The 19,348-nt window shown below is 35.1% G+C and overlaps 2 protein-coding genes across 2 annotated transcripts; one reads left to right on the top strand and one right to left on the bottom strand.

Moving 5' to 3' along the window:
- The first annotated feature begins 4,200 nt into the window (after nucleotides 1-4,200).
- LOC129308185 (uncharacterized) lies at nucleotides 4,201-5,814 on the top strand. The gene has a single exon (XM_054949224.1). It carries the CDS (start codon nucleotides 4,475-4,477, stop codon nucleotides 5,411-5,413), a length of 939 nt encoding a protein of 312 aa, XP_054805199.1. The 5' UTR covers nucleotides 4,201-4,474; the 3' UTR covers nucleotides 5,414-5,814.
- A 1,021-nt stretch (nucleotides 5,815-6,835) lies between these two features.
- On the bottom strand, nucleotides 6,836-19,174 carry LOC129308531 (uncharacterized). The gene is made up of 11 exons (XM_054949692.1): nucleotides 18,651-19,174; nucleotides 18,010-18,116; nucleotides 12,010-12,844; nucleotides 9,931-10,592; nucleotides 9,330-9,526; nucleotides 8,953-9,033; nucleotides 8,743-8,829; nucleotides 8,479-8,611; nucleotides 8,314-8,385; nucleotides 7,509-7,655; nucleotides 6,836-7,233 (listed from the first exon to the last, which is right to left on the bottom strand). Exons 3-11 carry the CDS (start codon nucleotides 12,417-12,419, stop codon nucleotides 7,112-7,114), a joined length of 1,911 nt encoding a protein of 636 aa, XP_054805667.1. The 5' UTR covers nucleotides 12,420-12,844; nucleotides 18,010-18,116; nucleotides 18,651-19,174; the 3' UTR covers nucleotides 6,836-7,111.
- Between the last annotated feature and the right edge of the window lie 174 nt (nucleotides 19,175-19,348).

The following is a 19,348-nucleotide window of genomic DNA, read 5'->3' as shown; positions in this document are numbered from 1 at the left end:
TTGAGAGTAAATTTGTTTTTTTTTTTAAACTTAAAAAATTAACATGATAATTTAAGAAAACATAAGTAACTAAATCTATAAAATTTAAATTTAAGATATAAATTGATAACTGAGATAAATTTAAAAGTTTAAAAATTCAATTATTACTTAATTAATTAATAGAACAAATCAAAATGAAATAAAATAGCAAAGATAAAGGAGATTTGTATCGAAAGGTTAGGCGCACAAGCAAGAGCCAGGGCCCATGCTGTCTCCTCGGCTTTGTTTGGTGATTAGTCAAAAACATGAGGGCCAAGGCTGACGGTCCTGACTCACGATACGCCTCTGTCTACTTAAATCTTTTTTTTTTTTATAATAATAATAGAACTGAAGACGTATATTCAAAAGAACAAGGCACCTCAATAACTAAATAAATATATAGAATATATAGACTCTATAAAAATATTGAGTCAGCCACTCAGCACTTATTCACTTGACATTCAGAATGCAAATGAACATAAAATAAAAATTAATTCCTAATAAAAAAAATATCATATATATATTTTAAACAAAAATTAATAATAAACATAAATATAATTAGGTAATAATGATATAAATACATAGCATGAGATGGTAAGAGCCGGTAATTCAAGCTAAGCCCGACGGGCTAGCCCGAATTAGCCCGAAAAATTTTAGGACCGGGCTTAAAAAAAGATATTTTTTTATGTTCGGGCCAAGCCCGATCAGGTTCGGGCTTGACTCAAATACCTGAATAAAAAATTATATTTTTAAAAAATATATAAAATATAATAAATATTAATTAATTCTTTAAATTTTAGATCATTTTATACTAAAATACCATATATTTGAGTCCTAGATATCGTTTAAGTATTAAAAAAATATATTTTATATTTTTTATAAAATGAAATAATTAATTTCAAAGTAAAAAAAATAATTAAAAATAATTTTGTAAATTAAATTCGGATATTCAGGCCGCCTAAAGCCTAAAGGAATTCAGGTCGAACTTAGCTATTCAGGCTTTTCAATGACATGAGCCTATTCGGGTTCGGGCCTATTCGGACCGAGCCCGAATTAGCCCGGCCCGCCCGAATTCCCGGCTCTAGAGATGGCCTGGCATTGAGATAATTTTTTTTATATATATAAAAGGACCATTTTGTAAGTTTCTCTGTTCTTTTGTCTTAAAAAAAAGTTGCAGCGATGTGAGAGGATCGAGCATATGCCTTTTCGACCATAAACCTTAAACGAAAGAATATACCATGGTTAAGAATGCATATTTTTGAGTTGACATAATGAAGTCCAAAATTAAGATAGTAGTCATGTGATTTGGGGGGAAAAGAAGTGGACATACCGATGTAACCCTTTTGCTAGGATAGAAGAAAAATATGAGAGGAAAGACAATTGGAAAAGAAAACACAAAAGATAGTATAGCACGTTTGTTAAGGAGAGAAAATAGAAACGAAGAAAAAGTGAGGGGGGAAAAAATTAAGAAGAATGTCTCCTACCATTTTCTTCTCCTACATTTTATCTTCACATGTGGAAAGATTTTAAAGAGGAAATCCTTATTCCAATGCTCCTCTCCTTTATTATTGGTTTCATTTGTTTTGAATTACATTTACCTTTTGACCCATGTTCATCATATTTCTTCTGAACCTTCTTGTCAACACTGTTTCAAACTAGTAGAATCATATACATCTTTATCTTCATTTAACTCGAAATTATAACCTTTCCTTCTGAAGAGGCACGTGTTTTGGTACTGTGACGTCAACTGGCCTTTGGCATATCCTTTCATACATAATTGTAATTTAATCTTATTATTTATCAAGATCAAACATGTGTTATATGATCTCATTACATAAAATTCATACTTTTTAATTCAGAAATGGTTAGAGGATACAAAAAGATGGGATTTTGATCCTTCAATTAAGGAATATTAACAATCATTTTATGATCTAATGATATCAAGGAGGAGTTCCATATTTTCTTTTTTAAACAATGAAAAAGTGTCTTTATTCCAACACCATTAGATCACAATCTGATGGTTAATATTTTTTTAGTTGAGACTCAATTGAGGGATCTAAATTCCAAAAAAACCGTACTACCCGACAATTGTCCCAAGAAAGAAAGAGTCCATGCACGCTCATTTGATTTTCGTTGGAGACCAGGCTGGACAACAAAACTTGTGTTACGGCCCATGACCTTGGTGGGGCCATGAATGTCTGTCTTCTTTCCCTTTTCCCTTTTCATTCTTTTTCCACAATTTTGCGGGCCTACTTGTCTCTGAAATTTATTTTGCAAGCCCCATAGACATGCCTATCCTAACAAAATTGATGCATCTACCAACAAAAGTTACTCTATTTAATAAAAATTTAGTTCATAATTTATAATATTCAGATATCAAATTTTGCTGTTAATGTTATAACTTATTGGTAGATGATCTATAAGTGTTCTTTTAATTTAGAGGCATATCCGAATCTTGATAAGTTATTAAAACTCAACTCATCTAAACTTTTTATGTTAGCCAAAAAATTAAAAAAAAAAAAGCAATAAGTGTTAGTCCTAGTGGAAGGTCTATGGTTATCTTAAAGACAAGATCTTGAGTTCAAGTTTGTGTAAATGCAAAAAACACATTTAGAAAAGCTACTCTCAATTACACCTCAATAACATCTAAATCTAACTTGATTAGGTAGCTATATATATATATATATATATATATAAAACATCATACATTTGAAGTTGATGCGATGTGAGTGATAAGAAGTGATTGTGAGCTTGAATTCTAATTTTTGTGTATGTAGGAATTTTATTAGGAGAAGTATACTATTTGCTCTTACAACTTGAGAAGATATTTCAATCAAAAAAAAAATTGAGAAGATAATCTCTATTATTGACATGGCCTAATCCTTAAATTCACTAAAAAAAAAAATAGACTCATACTATATATATTTAAAAAGAAAAACTCCAACTCGAGATGATATCTTGTTCAATCTCTTTTGATTACGTTGATTGATTTAAAGACACATTAAAGTGAATGCAACTGGGCTCATGGACCACGCCAAGGCCAAGTTTTCCCATTTTGATTTTGAGCAGCCAGAAAAAAGGGCAGATGGATCCCGTGCTCGTTTTAAAAGACAAGGATGGAGTACTTGTTTTTCATCATCTAAGTCTAAGCTGTCAAAATTGAAATTGGATTATTCATATTAATTTAATTTTTGTGTTTTTATTTTAATATTTAGGGGATGTAAATAAAAAAAATAATATTTTAACAGCCATTTTTTTTAAAACAAAGTTATCACTTAAAAGATTAATAATCAAATCTTTAAATATAAATCATCCAAAACTCATCTTAAAGCTAGACTATTCTTTTGGATATTTATTACTAATTTATTTTTTTGGGATAAGGTAAGTCTCAGCTCTTAAAATTTGTTTTCACTTCATACTATTATATCACTATATCATAAAAAGAGAAAAATCTCTTAGGGAGAGTGACAATTAGGAACCTAAAAAAAAAAAAAATTAATGCTGAATCATCATCATAAATTCGGTTCTCAAAGTATTATCTTATGCCAAAAAAAAAATCAACACTTATCTTTCTAGCATTGAAAATCTTAAAAAAAAAAAATTGATTTGGTATTAACCCTTTTAGGATATCGTTAGTTGTTATACTTTCAATATTTTTTATACAGCTACACCGCCGGTCTATTTATCATTCTTCAATGTGACCGAAAAGAAAACCAACAAAGCCTAATTTGTCCTCAAGCATACAGATCTGTTACTGCAAAAGATTGATTCCTCATACTTTTCTGCAGCTAGCCAGCTACCCACTTCTTAGATTCCTCTTCCACGCTGTCAACCAAATGTTGGAAAAGGTTAAAATTGCTAATTAGTGAAACCGTGTCAAGACCAGAGAACTATATGACATATTGTTTAACAAGCATAAACAACACAGTGATTCTTTACAACTACTAAATTACAGTACAGCTAGTTTCTTTTTTACTTTTGAAATGAAATTACCAGAGTCCCATTTCATGTGCAATCAAGAGTCTTGAGAGTCTGGTGAAAAATGGCTTCTCTGGTTGCAACTATGCTGCTGGGAGCAAGTAAACTGAGTGAGCTGAAACCTGAAAAGTTAAATTCTGACCAATAAAATAATACTTATACAGGTGACAGGTAAGATAGATTAGACACAATGTGCATATTATAATATGGAGTTGTTCTTTGACGCTCCGCCAATCCATATGCCAGTTTGGAAATAATATTTTTCTTTTAAATTTCTCATAAATGCTTCCAAGATCACCTCTGGCAACATCTAGCTAGCTTTCATCCTGCTTGCGGCTCAGATCTCCCCCCCTCCAACCGCCTCCCTCCTCTTCTCTTCTTATGTTAAAGTTTCTCCCAATCCATTTTCCTCTCATTTTCACTTTCTGGCCTGTACTGATGCAATCAACCTCAGATTGATCCATCATCATCAAGAACGATGCAAGACTCCATTGGGATTCCTGCCTGCTTTTCTTCTGCGGACAAGTTCACTGATGATCCAGGGGCTGTGACCCGATCAGGCCAGAGTGTTTACATGTCATTATATAGAACAAAGATCGCTGATCAGTGCCGTTTGATCACCATCACATGGTGCAAAAACTCGATGCTTCATGGCCTATCAGTATCAGTTGGAGGCCTAGGAGGAGAAACACCACACACCTGCAAGGTTGAGCTAAAGCCATGGTACTTCTGGAGGAAGCAAGGCACGAAGCGATTCATAGTAGATGGCAAAGCTGTTGATATCTTCTGGGACCTCAAAGCTGCAAAATTTCATGGAGAAACAGAACCAACCTCAGAATACTATGTGGCAGTGGTTTGTGATCAAGAGATAGTTCTGCTTCTAGGTGATCTTAAGAAAGATGCCTTCAGAAGGACAGGCTGTAGGCCAGCTCTTATTGAGCCCATTCTGGTTTCAAAGAAAGAGCATATATTTGGAAAGAAAAAGTTCTCCACCAGGGCTAAATTCCACGACAAGGGTAGGTACCATGAGATCTCAATAGAGTGCAAGAACAAGAGCAGTGTGGGAAGCAACAACAATGGTGATTTTTCCCTAAATGGGGTTCAGCCAGAGATGGAGATAAGGATCGATGGGCATTTGATGATTCACGTGAAGCACTTGCAGTGGAAATTCCGAGGCAATGAATCAATTCATCTCAGCAAAATGAGAATAGAGGTATACTGGGATGTTCATGACTGGCTCTTTAGTCCTGGTTTAAAGCACGCTTTATTCATCTTTAAGCCAATTATGACGTCATCATCTTCTTCCTCATCTACTCCTTTATCATCTCAGACAGAGAGTTCTGGGTCATTGGAGAGTCTTGGTGTTAGTGGGTCATCAGAGTTTTGCTTGTTTCTCTATGCTTGGAAGGTTGAGTAATTTTATCATCAACCTGAGGCTCCCTCATCAATCATCAAACCCAGCAGGCAAGAGAAAAGAAAAAGACATGGGTCTGCAAGTGATGGAGCAACATGGAGTGGGAAGGATAGAGATTAGGTAGAGAGAGAAGGCACTGAAAATGCTAGTGGGCCCAAGCAGAAGGTTTGGGAATTAATTACAGCTGCTGTTGAAGGATTGGGCAAAATTGGACAATACAGATTGGATCACACACACATACACACACATGCTCTTTTTGTCTCCATCCACCACATGGACATTCATCGTCCACCTTCTTGATCTGATCTTGACAAGCGAGCTATGTATTCTTTCAAAATCCATCGACCGTAGGTATATGTAATCTATAGTATTTTATATATACACAGATATATATTCACAATAAATTTTTTGGACTGCTTGAATGTCTGTATTTGCTCATATAATAGCGTCACGGAAAGAGTCGACAAAGGAGGGTTGTTTGATGAATTGTGATGATAGGAAGTTGGACTAGAAGTCAAGTGCAAAAATCTATGCAAAAAGAGAGATCCTTTTTTCACGTCTCATTGTATCATTGAATATTTTTCAATATTCAGTCCAGAGAGTCTCCAAATACTTGATTTGCTAATCACTGCTTTTTCCAATAAACGTTGCGGTGCGGATGTAAATTTGAGTAAATATACTTTTTTTTATCACATTAGAAGGTTTAAAACGAAGGGTTATACTCAATAATTAGACAATCATATATATACAAGCACCTCGCTCTCTCTCCGGCATTTTTTATCATCATTCACTGAGTGTTCTATCAATTATTTAAATCTCTTACATTAGATTATTATTAATAGATTAATGACGCGTGTAGGTGAAGAATTGAATCATTGAGTTTGGTAGGTAAAAGACACTCAAATGTCTACTCACTTCAAATGGCAATATTTTTTATTGATTTCAAGAGATGAACGCCGAGCCATTTTAGATTCTTTACAATTCAGTGTTAATAGTTTTGTTTCTTTAACACTAATCGAGAGAGAGTATATGAAATGTGTGTATATACATGCGATCTCTGGTACTATATTTGACATCGCAACTTCTCTCTCTAGTTTTTCAAGAACGTATGAGCAAGGAATCAGAGAAAATCTGTACACATACATGAACATCATGGCAGACAAAGTAGGTCCATTAGACAAGGGATAGCTATTGAAAAATAAATATCGACGGAAATACCAATCATAAACTTCAAATGTACCATAGATTTGAATATATGCTTGCAGGCAACATTTGATGCAACATTAGATGTATTCCACGTGGCTTGAAAGATCGGAGCAAGTGAGCTACCAAGTTGTTTCTTTCGGAAGCAGTTAAAGCAACTTGACCAGAGAAAGATTATTCTCCCCTCAACGTCAACAATAATATTTTGGTGAAAGATTCAACTTCAAAGAATCCGAAGTAAATGACATTATTATTGATAATCATGAAAGTGATAAATAATCTGTTTTGTGGGGGGGAGGGGAAGAATAAAGAAAGAAAGAAACTTTTACACTGACATGTACACTGCTGGCCTAGTAGTGTCCAAATACCAAGCATCCAATTAAAAATTGATATCTCCGCTTCTTGTTTTTGGCCACAATATCTCCGCTTCTAACTTGATTACTGTTCTAATGTGAAAACTTTTGAGTTGACATACGCAAAATGAAGGAGGAACTTTCCTCATTTTGAACCAAAACCAAACCATCTTGCCAGGAAGAACTTGCTCTTTCCACGAGAAGCTTCTTTCTCTGTGCGTGCTCGTGCAGGGGCAGGTGATTCCTCAGGTGGTGAAATAAGTTTTGCTGCAAAGAAAAGTCACCAATTTTGTATTTGAAACAAAGATATTATATAGTTTTGGCATTTCTCAAACCCAATTAAAACAGAGCCAACTTTTGAGCTATTATGCCATGAGGTCCAGCCCCTGGATATTTCTGTTACTAACAATCCATGTACAACTCCACTGCTAACAATTTAAGCTTAATGGTTATTGACACCTCGTCTATCAAATTAGAAAGACAGGATAACCAAAATAAGATGGTAACATCTAGGGAAAGGAGATGAAAAGACTAATACACACCTGGTTGTGGAGAAACATTGTTAGTTTTAGAACCCCTTTTATCAGTAGAATTCTTTTCTGGACTAGGTACCACATCATGATCGGACAGAGAGGTTGACTTCCTCTCTCGAACTCTTTGCTCTGTTTTTCCTTCAAAATCTTGATCACCTGGAAAAACACTGAAACTTAGCAACCAATGACCCAGTAGAGCGCACTAAATTTATCCATCAGCTACCATGATGAAAGCAGCAAAAAGCAATATAAAATACTAAATTTATAGTAAGTTGCATTATTCACAAGTTATGAACAGTGCAATTCATATATCAAACTACATTATACATGGCACTCACCATCTATCTACAATTAACAATACAATGCTGGAAAAACAGATTACTAGTACTCTCATAAAAAATGATCGTATAAGGTCCAAAATATATCGCACACTGCAGATACAGATACAGAATAAAATTTCAGATTCATGCAAGTAAAGAAGTCTGGTCATATTATTACTTCTGAGACTGAATATTGGAAGTCGTCACAATTTAATTGGCTCACAGGTATGGCAGTTCTAAGAAAATGGAACCCGTTCCAAGAAAATATGTCCATAGCAATTCTTCTCACTTCAGTTAACCAATCAAAACCACCATTCAGTCTTTCCCCCAAGATGAATCTTTAAATTGGACTTGCTACGACCATTACATACAAATTAGATCATAGCTCCCACCACTGCAGATTTTAGGTTAGCCACAAAAGTTTGTGACACAGTGCCTAGTCAAAGATACTAGAATAATCACTTAGCTTCACAAAGGTCAGTGTAGATACTTACTTCCGTCATAAGGCTTCCCATAGTTCTGGTGTAATGCTTCAATAAAAGAAGTAGCCTTTTGGTCTTGCATCACTGGAAAGGAACCAAAACAAATCGATACATAAAATTAAATAATTGATGAACTCCTTGCATATAAATTTCAATATGGAGAACAATGAAGCTCACATTGATCAAATAAAGTAAATCTGTAGTTTGGAGCTGAGCCAACCAACAGCAACTGAACTGCCTCTGAATCTCTCGTCATAGATGATGAAGCTGATGCCTTCAGATTTTGAGTGTCTAGCAGGATACCAGAAAGCTGTAAAATTACACATGGGAAGAGGCTTCAGTCGTATTGTCCTTAAATATTTTCCCAGATCACTTCTTGAAATGGCAAGACAGGTAATTTCATATCACTGACAAGAACTTGACATTGTTTCATCAAATTACCAGAAGTTCCTGCAGCACAGGGTCTTGAAGTAGATTGTAGGCGTCTTCACAATAATTATCAGTAAGAATGGTACACTGAGATCCAACCTATAAGAACAAAATGAGGCATAAAATCAGATGTAAAATTCAGTACCACGCTTCATTGTGCATCACTTTGGGATCACACTTTTCAAAATTTGATTTGAATCTCAACTTCATCTATGAACCAACCTCGCCAGTAGCAATTAGGATATCTTGACCAACCACAAGGATGTTCAGATGACCAGACATCATAAGGTCTTCCAAGTCCACCTGAAAACAAGTTTGCAGAACGAATTAGCAACCAATGCAAAGCTCATCCAACATCAATATACCAAGTAGATAGGTGATCATGATTAACGAGAGAGAACTTCAGTTTTTTCCCCATAAATCATAATATAAGAATACCTCAAATGAAATTGGCTTACCAACTTTAATGCGAAGGCTTGTAAAAGCATTTCTATGCAAGCATTTAGGGATTATCAGACATTGTCAACAATTTAACATGCAACAAAGAATTACACCTGTCCCATCTAAATTGTTTTTCCTTATAAAAATATGAAAATCACCTCGTTAGCGAAAATCAATGAGGTAGCGTCAAGGCCAGCATGGAAAAAGAGCCAAGCAGCCTGCCTTAGCTTCCACATAGAACTTCGCCTCACATTCATGACAGGAACTACCACATTGTCCCCTCCATCATCTTTCTCCCTTTGCCTATACCACAACAGCCACGCATAACATATGGCCGCTACCATTGATGTTATACCTGCACTGCACAAATTGACTTACTTAGCTCTTTTGCTCACATTAATTCATACAGATAAAGCATGTGTCGTCAATAAAGAAACAGATACACCGCTTAGATTATATGCCATTAGCAACCAACCTTTCAACTTTAAAAATCATAAATTAATTCATTAAACTTTCACATTTTAGCAATAAGATTAAAACTTTCTAGGACCTAAATGCCACTTCACATACACATTCTCCACACCAGTCACCACGTCATACTCATTGATTTAAAATTACAAATGGGTTGTTCAAACACATTTAAAAAACAAGCTTGCACAAGATTGAAATGTGCCCACCTTAAAGCCTCAAATAGTAAAGAAAGTACTGATATTTTGTAATAGAGATCATATATATTGATAAGGGGAAATGAGCCTTAACTGTTAGAAGGCCCAGAGAGCACAACCTTGGCCTTTGCATTGAGCTCCATGTTCATTAATTTCTGGATTAAAATTCTCTGCTCTTCAAGAAACCGATTAAGGGAATGATCTAGGGATCCCTCTCCCCGCTTGGACCGTCCACTAGCATCAGTCTGGGGCGCAATTTTGTCCAGCGAACAGGTAGACGAAAACAACATTCTCCGGTGAGCCGACTGGACAGGATTTCTGGGCGGAGAAAGAGGCACAGAGTTCGGCGAGGAGAAAGTTTCGGCGATGGCAGGTTCGTCGACATTTTTGGGCGACGAGAGTGTAGGAGGCTCCGGCGAAGGCGCAGAAGTCCCGAAGGTCCGACGGGGAAAGACCTGGTTGCCCTGTGGAGGAGGAACAGATGGATCGGTCTGGAATCGGGACTTGCGGTGCAAGGAACGAGGAGGCGGGAGAGGGGAGGAGGATCGGGTGGGATCAGGTGCGGGAGTGGGGTCGGAAGAGAGCGCGATATTGGAGGGCTTGAGGATGTTGGAGAACCACCTGTGGACCGCCGTAGCAGGGGATCCATCATCCCCATACAAGGGCTTGATATTGAATGATGAATCGGAGTTGTTGCGGCTGTGTTTCGCTGTTCTCGAGAGGATCTCCCCACCGAACCCTTCCCCAGCCCTGTTCCTGTTTCCCTCATTCCAAATAAATTATTCAATATTCAATCCAATTATTGTTAGTAATTAAATTAAATTAACCTCTATACAAATAAGGGTAAAAATAGATTAGATTAAATTAAATTTTAATTAAATAAATTTGAACATGATCTAAAATTTATATAATTTTTTTTTTCACAGTTTAAGATTAAGCCTATTTAAAATTGATCTAACCTAAAAATATACTTAAAATTAAACCTTTTAAATAAATTGACATTTTCAAACGTTTTAAATATATTTTAAAACTATTATAATGTATAATATATAACTTGATTAAAAAATTTATCAACTATAATACAATATTACAATAAAGTAATACTATTAAAATTAAATTATAAGTCTAATGTGATTGAAAATATAACTAGAAATTAAGAAAAAAATAGATTGATTAAAAATTAAATGATAAAATTAACATATTTATGATATATTACATAATATATATATATATATATATATATCCGGCTTATTAAACTCATATACTAGGTCTTAATAAATAAGTTTGACCTATTTAATTAAATAAATTTAATTAAAAGTCTAAACCTGACTTAAACTTATTTAATAAATAGATTATGTTAGATTTGAAGTAGGTCAAACTATAGGCTCCTGTTAATAACTTGATCTATTTTCAATCTTATATATTACTTTCAGTCTTATTTATAAATTATTTCTATCATTCTCATCAATATTAATATAATAAAAGTACAAGAAATAAAACTAAATGAAATTCTAAATGTAACTTTAAGTGAAAAGCAAAAAATGAACAAATAATATAATATTATTTTTTTGTTTTTCAATCTCTTATTTTTTAAAAGTAATTTAAAAATTTTAATTTAAAATAAAATAATTTTATTAATTAATAATTTATAAAATAAATAAAATTATATTTTTAAAAAGTGATTAATGTACTGGATCAGAAAAGTACAAATTTCATATAAACAATAAATAGATAGATTGATTTGGGAATATGCCTTGGAATATTTTTGGCCAAACCTCGCATGCATTGGAATTTGAAAATTTAATCCTCTATAGAGAAATTATTATTATTATTTTTCTTGAAAGACGACTCTTGTTGTTTTTGTTTTTCTGTTTTTAAAAGAGGACGTTTTTAAAATGCATACCATAACTTGTATGCCATACTTCCTCTTTTTTTTTTTTTTTTCCTTTTTTTCTGGGTTGGGTACCAGCATTTCACCGTTAGTCCAAGTGATTCGCTCTTGAAGTAGTGAATCCCAGGGACAAGAGCAAAAGATAACGACAAAAAATGTTGACAGTATACAGATTGATGCGTATAACGGGACCATAGAGAATGCCATGTTCACAACGGAGCTACTAGCTTCCACTTCAACAGCTATATAAATTGAATCTTCGAGACACACATATACAGGTACCTTCTGGCGGACCTCGAAAGAGGGTCTCTTCGATCTAACAACGGAAATGCAGCCGGTGACGTTCCCTGTGCGGTGGCCGCAAACCTGGGGGATCCAACCAGGCGACCAGGCGACTCGCAGCGCGTAGGAGACGCCGCCACTACGCGCCGAGCCTCTTCCAGCCACTCCTCCGTCATCCTGCTGCTGTTACTTCTCGTGCTGTCGTCAAACCCCACATCGTCGTCGTTTGCCGACAGCACACCACCCGTCAGGTTATAGCTCTTCTTTTCCATGTCAGCAGTCCCAAAAAACATATCTTCCATGAAGTCGCTGAGTTCCGGCACCGGTTGTGCTCTCCGCCGCATCTCCGCCAACTTCTTTTGGAGCGTCACTGATCCTCCCTTACTTTCTGTGTTTAACCTTCGCTCCATATATGCGCGCGCGCGCGTGTGTGTGTACGTACTGTTAGCTAGCCATGTAGAGAGAGAGATGGCAATCACACTTGCATATCGAATATGGAGAATATGGGGACGTGGGGTTTAAAGATGGTTTTAAGATGGGGGAGGATGCATAGTGATCATCGATATAGGTTTCACCCAGCTGCAAGCAAGACATTTCGCGGCCGGCTTAGGTGAAATTTATGTCTTTTGTGGTGGAATGTTGTTTAGCCGAGGACACGTCTTATTGCTCCACCATGCCTTCAAATCAGACTGTCAGATTTTCTTTTTCCCTATCTTTGAAATAAACGATAGAATAGTGTGACATAGAGCATAGCACTGTGTCATGTTGGAGGGACTCGGCGAGAGTTTCGAACATATAAGCGGGTGCACTATATATAAAATTGAGTATGACATGCCTGTGAGTTCAAACACGATGTCGTTTTATAATCAGCAAAAGAGTAGGCTTCATATTATTGTTTTGGTATCCATAATTCAAAGAATCAAAGAGACACGCATTTAGGCATGCATACAATCATGTCAATGTTAGGTTTGAATTCAGAATTTTTTTCAAGAGAAGAAAGTGATCTTGCTGTTATGACAACTAACCATTAACAACTATTAGAAACTTAAATCAACTAAGGGGTTGATTCAATTTAATTAAACGTCTTGAATTTAAGACTTAAGTATGCAACAATGATTAAATTTTCAATAAAAAATATGTCCCCCAAAAAAGGGTAACCTGGATTAAAGATATAAATACTGTAGTGAAAAAAAGGGAGCAAATATTTATGCAATATTATCTAATTGTTTTTCATTTCATTTGAATTCCTAAATCAATCTAATGATTAGAATATAGAATGGAGATGAATGATGGGATTTTCACATTACCAGCTACTTCTCAAGAGATGGTTTTAATATGCACAAGAGTTTAGCCAAGGGCATCGTTTAAATGAATTGGGTAACGTGGCCTCTTTCTGTCCGTTGACTGCTCAAAGAACTTCATGGCCCTATGGTTAGTCAGCTTCACACAATGGATCACTTCTCCCACGATAAAAAGTTATTGTTGGTGTGCAATGCAGCTAGAATCGTTAGAAGTCTATTAATTTGATATATTTGCTTGGAAAAGAAATTAAAGATTTGGTCATAAGTTACATGTGATCCAACTATCACTTGCTCATATTAATCCTAAAAGAAAAGGGTTAAAGGACATATTTGTTCTAGAATATTTTTTCAAGGGACGTTGAGTATCCTTAAATTTTGCTTAAAATATTTTTACCTCGAAACTTTAAAAAGGAGGGGCTTTTTCACCCTATCATTAAATGGGACATTTGTTGACCATGAAAATTGATCTTTGATCACAAAAATGACAAATGGCAATGACTAGATGAGTTGAATGGATCCACATGTTTTATTACGTCTTAGATAGAAAGATTAAAGAGTTAGAATGAAATAAAAAGGTCTGAACTAGGGTTTTGAGTTGAGCATTCTGGTTCAAAAAGTTGGGAACCTAAAGGCACTGTGGTGTGAGTTGACAAGCTATCTAGTTCCAACACTAGGTGATGTGAAGGTGTTGAGTGTGTGAGTAGACAAGCCATCTTAAACCAGCCACCTAGTTCAGAGAGAAGACAAGCCAAACACGACAAACATGTGAGGTATGTGATTGTAGGGTGCACGTAAGGAATCAAATCTCTAAGGCTTTGAGGACAATACATTACAGTAAATCAAAGAGCTTTTACACGTAAGGAATCTAAATTTTGCATTGATATTTCTTTTCAGTACCACAGTGAAAATTTTTTCAAACCTTAGTCGATTTATTTGATTTTCCATTTTAGCTTTGTAGATTCTAAGATGTCATCCAATGGGGAAGGGGAATAAATTGGGATGCAATTAATAGATACTTTGATGTAATTAGTAGGAGACAGAAAGAGTAGTATGAGTTGAGAGAACAACTTCAGGGAGGGTATAACTCCATAGCTAAATGAATTATAGCTTCTAATAGTGAGGATAGGTTAAAAACAAGTGTGCAAAAGGTGAGTGAACATGAACAAGATGAGGGAAATAGAGGTAAGCAAAAGATAAATGGAGCTAGTGAGGGTTCATGAGGTAGAGAAAAGGTCTATGAAGAAGAAACCTGTGAGGAAAACAGAGGCGAGGAAATAATTATTGATGTTAACAATGTGTCAATTGACTATATTGAGCTAAGTGTGTCTAAGGATGGTTACGACTTGAATAATGATAGTAAAGAAGGTAATTTGTTGACAATGTCAAAGGAATGTTGAGATCAGAGATTTGTTTGAGGGTGTTAAGGGGGATGAGGTTGTTAAAAGGGTCGAGGGTATTGATGGGGTAGTATATGATTATGGAGCAAATGATGGAATGTCTTGTGAAGAAGATGATTCAATAAGTGAGGATAGGGATTATGTTGATAAAGATGAAAGTGATGACTTATATAAGGGGGAGTTAGATGGTGGACTTGATAATGAGGAGTTGAACTAAGATATAGGCTTGCATGATGACAATAGGCCTATGAAAAAGGAAAGAAGGCCTGTTGATGAGTTCAAACCTAATGTTAGGCCTTTTTTCATAATGAGCCAAACATTTGCAAAAAAAAGAAGAGGCCACTAAAGCTATTGATAAGCATGCAATTAGAGAGGGAGTGAAACTAAAGCTGATAAAGAGTGAGGCCTTTCAGAGTAAAGGCCATTTGTCAAAATGGTTGCCCATTCGAAGTATATGTGTCAAAGGATGGATCCAACCCAAGCCTGTCAATGAAGACCCTATGTATGGATTATATGTACAATAGAGTTTATAAGAACTAGAGGGCATTAACAAAGTGGCTAGCATCCTATTTCAAGAATAAGGTGCAATAGAGGCCACAATACAAGATATCAAACATGAAGAAGGATGTGGAGGATGTCGTAAAACTGCATGTGAGAATACATAAGTGCAAGCATGTAAAGAAGATAATCATGGAGGAATTAGAGGGAAGCTACAGGGACGAGTTTAACAATATAGAAGCATATTGTAATGAGGTGAAAGCATCAAATTTGAGTTCTGATTTAAGTGTTGAAGTAAGTAAATAAACTTTGGAAAATGGCAAAAGTGTTTTTAACAGGCTCTTCATGTGAGATGTTGTGTCAATTTTAGTTATATATGTTGTGTCAATTTTAGTTTATAAATGTCTAACATTTCTTTTTTACAAGATTGGTTGGAAAGCACATTGTAAACCCATCATTGGGGTTGATGGGACTTTCCTGAAAGGTCATACTTGAAGGATTTTGCTTACTGTTATAAGGATAAATAAGGATGATAGCTTTTTTTCCCATTTCTTTTGAACTAACTCAGAAGGAAAATACCCTAAATTAGACCTATTTCATTAAGCGGCTCCAAAAGTCATTGGAGCTTGGTGATAGGTTGAAGGTAACAATTATGTCTGGCATGCAAAAGGTAACCTACATTTGCTTTAGGATATTTTATATATTGCAAGGACATGAGTAATGATATTAGAGCTTATTCATGTAAGGCTTGATGGATGTTGTTGAGAAAATCTTACCATAGGCAGAGCATAAATTGTGTGCTAGACATATCTATGACAACTGAAGTAAGAAATGGAGACGTGAACAGTTGAAAAAGAAATTTTTCACTTACACATGGAGTACATTTGAGGAACAATTTAAAGATTATCTCAAAGCGCTAGGTAGCCTAAGCAAGCAAGTAACAATGTCATATCCTTTAAAGAATTAGGTAAGAGCATACTTTTCCACGAGATGCATATCTTGGATAGTGGACAACAATTTTAATGAAAGTCTTAATGTACGGATAGATGACTTTAGGTTGCCTGTCACTAAAATGATAGATGGTATTAGGCTTAAAACGATGGCAAAATGGGCCTAGGCTAAAAAAATGTAAAGAAGTGGAATGGGGATTTCAGCTCTCAAGTGTTTGAATTTGTTTGACACAAATAGGGATCTAGCTATGAAATATAGGGTCTATTTTAATGATGATCAAGGATATGAGGTTACAAAGGGCCAAATAAGCATATTATTTTTTTAAACATAAGGAATTGCATTTATAGGATCTGGGATCTCACTAGCTTACCTTGTCAACATGCCATTTATGCCTTTTATCATGCTAAAATAGACTCAATGACTCAAATTTCCCAGTACTACCATAGAAAAACCTACCTTGATAGTTATAAGGTTACAGCCAGTTAAAGAAAAACAATTTTGGAAGGTTGAGGAGTTTCAACCAATAGACCCCCCCACTACTAAGCTACCTAGTCAACCAAAGAAAAAAAGTATGAGGACTAAAGAACAAACAAGAAGAATCATTAGTAGTATGGTTAGATAGCAAGGAACTTTGCAATCATCTCAACCTTCGATAAAGAAATTGAGCAAGAGAGCTCGACATATCTCATGCTTCATTTGCAAAAAACTTGGCCATAATAGCGCCATTTGTAAAGATATAAGTATCATCAACCTAATATTTTTCTGGTATTATAACAATGCCATTTTTAATAATGATATTTTATCTTATGCAGAAACCTATATCAAGCAACACAAGATTTAGGAGTAGACAAAATGGTATAAGAAGGGATAGTAGTAGATCATATTCAATTAATGGTTCGCAGTCATTTCAATATGAGAAGTATACACCATGTCGAGGGAGGGATTTTTGTAAGAGTAAAGTTAGAAGTGGTATAGGAATTAAAGTAAACTTGAATACTAAGAGGACTATGTATAATGTATGTTAATAATTTTTTCATTTCTAAATTTACAATCTATATTTACTACTTGAATATTAAGCTGGATATGTTATTTTAATGCTCATATTTACAGCCCAGGATGAGTTTAAAGATTGTCCTTGAAGAGGGTACTACTTAAAAGTATCATGCGAGTCATACAGATCTTGAGACAAGATTTCTCATACCCAATGAGAGAGACATTAGGAGGGACATGTGTAGAGATAGCACATGTGGGAAAGGGTCCAGGAAGATTACATTCAACAATAATGTAGGACCTTCAAATTTGCCTTATAATTGATAGGCCTAAATTGGAAAGGAGAATTGAATATCACAACCTCTCAACTTCTAGGTCAGAGAGAATAGAGGATTGGATAGATGAGGGGGAGCTCTACTTGTAGAAGCATTTGATTTGAAATTTATGCATACTAAGTTTAAATTAATATTGTAGGGTACTATGACTTTTGGGTGACATTATATTTTGTCTTGGCTATGTGGTTCCAATACCCTAATTTAATATTGTAATCTAGTGCTACCTTTTAATTTCACAAGTATATATATGATACCCACATTTTGGTTTGGCCATAATTTTCTAATTATTGGTTAAAGTTATTGTGAACTATTGGTGTCAAAATTTTGTTGTGTACTATTTGGTGCCAACTGTTGGTTAAATTTATTGTGAACCATCAACATTATTGCAATTATTTCATAAAGGTTTTCCATGATCAAATTAAGGGAAGCTATTGATTATTGCAATTAATTCAGTTTATGATATATTACATTCAGCTCTGACTACATGTCTTAAAGTATATGATAACATATAATGGAAAAAAAAAATACCACTAGAATGCTTCCAACATTAGGTCCCGTCTATGAATAAGGTTGACATTCTCAAGATGAAAACAAAACCAAAGAATTAAGTTTTGTTTCAAAATCTCAACCTAAGTCTGTCAAAAGAAGAAGAGGAGAGTCAAATGAAGATTCACTTATAATCATTCAATAACATTACAACCATAGAAAAGGAACAAATGAGTGGAACCAACCCCTCTATTTTGCCTTACAAAGGGACCTCTTACTAATGCCTAAACCTAGCAGCATGACACCATACAAGGATAAGGAACACAACTTATGCACCCTTATACATTAAAAAAAAAAAACAGCACAACGCCATTAAGGATAATGCTACATTCAAGCTCTTCTTCAATATCCTCAACATCTTCTTGATTTCTTCATACAAAGCATCAACCTCCTCATTAGTTAACATGCCTTCATCACACATTCCACATTTATTGTTTTTCTTAGACAAATTTTCCACATGCTGAAGAAGCTTATTGATTACATCTCTTACCCTCTCCTCTATCTCACCATCGTGCTAGTCGAAGAAACCACACCCACCTTATAAGTAATGATAGAAACCCCACTTTCAAGAAGGAGGAGGAGATGACATGTACACGAAGAACACATCGCAAGAAGACACAAACCTGATGATAATTATGATAGCCATAAAACCTTCTCCCTAGATTTTCCTTGCTTTATGAAGTCCATCACAGAGCCACGAAACCATAATGACAATACCTCCTCACACCTTCATAATGCACCTCTCATCGCTGCCTCAAGTTGCAAGCCTTTATTGAGCTCTAATCATCATAGATATGTTGACTCAGCCATGCCTTCACTCGATTAACATTTCGCACACCGTCGACAACTTGTGAATCTTCACTTTGATGCATTTCCAGCTGCAATCATTGGGGGTTGGTTAAAGAAGTGAAATAGAATTGAAGAAAGGAACTAAAATATGTATCCCATCTCATCACTCAGACTCCACGTGTGGATTTTACAAATTTCACCTCTCATTTCTATTGGTCAAAGATCAATTTTAATGGTCAACAAACATCCCATTTACCGACAGGGTGAAAAGACCCCCTTTTTTAAAGTTTCAGAGCAAAAATATTCCAAACAAAAGTTAAGAATACTCAGCGTCCCTGAAAAAAAAAAAAATTCAAAACAAATATGCCCTTTAACCTTAAAGAAAAAGCGAAAATTTTCACTAACCCTAAGCTAAAAAAGGATCTATAGTAGTGTCAGTATCCAAAAAAATAAGAGCGCAGCAAATTATCACACGCGTACAAAATAATTTGACAGAATGACGATTCCGAAAAATAAATACTTCCACTAAAAT

Source organism: Prosopis cineraria, unplaced genomic scaffold (assembly GCF_029017545.1).
Source record: "Prosopis cineraria cultivar Desert tree isolate PC_DT_omini unplaced genomic scaffold, ASM2901754v1 PC4, whole genome shotgun sequence".
NCBI lineage: Eukaryota > Viridiplantae > Streptophyta > Magnoliopsida > Fabales > Fabaceae > Prosopis > Prosopis cineraria.
Note: the sequence above shows the minus strand (reverse complement) of the source record. Positions and strands in the feature narration are given on the sequence as shown.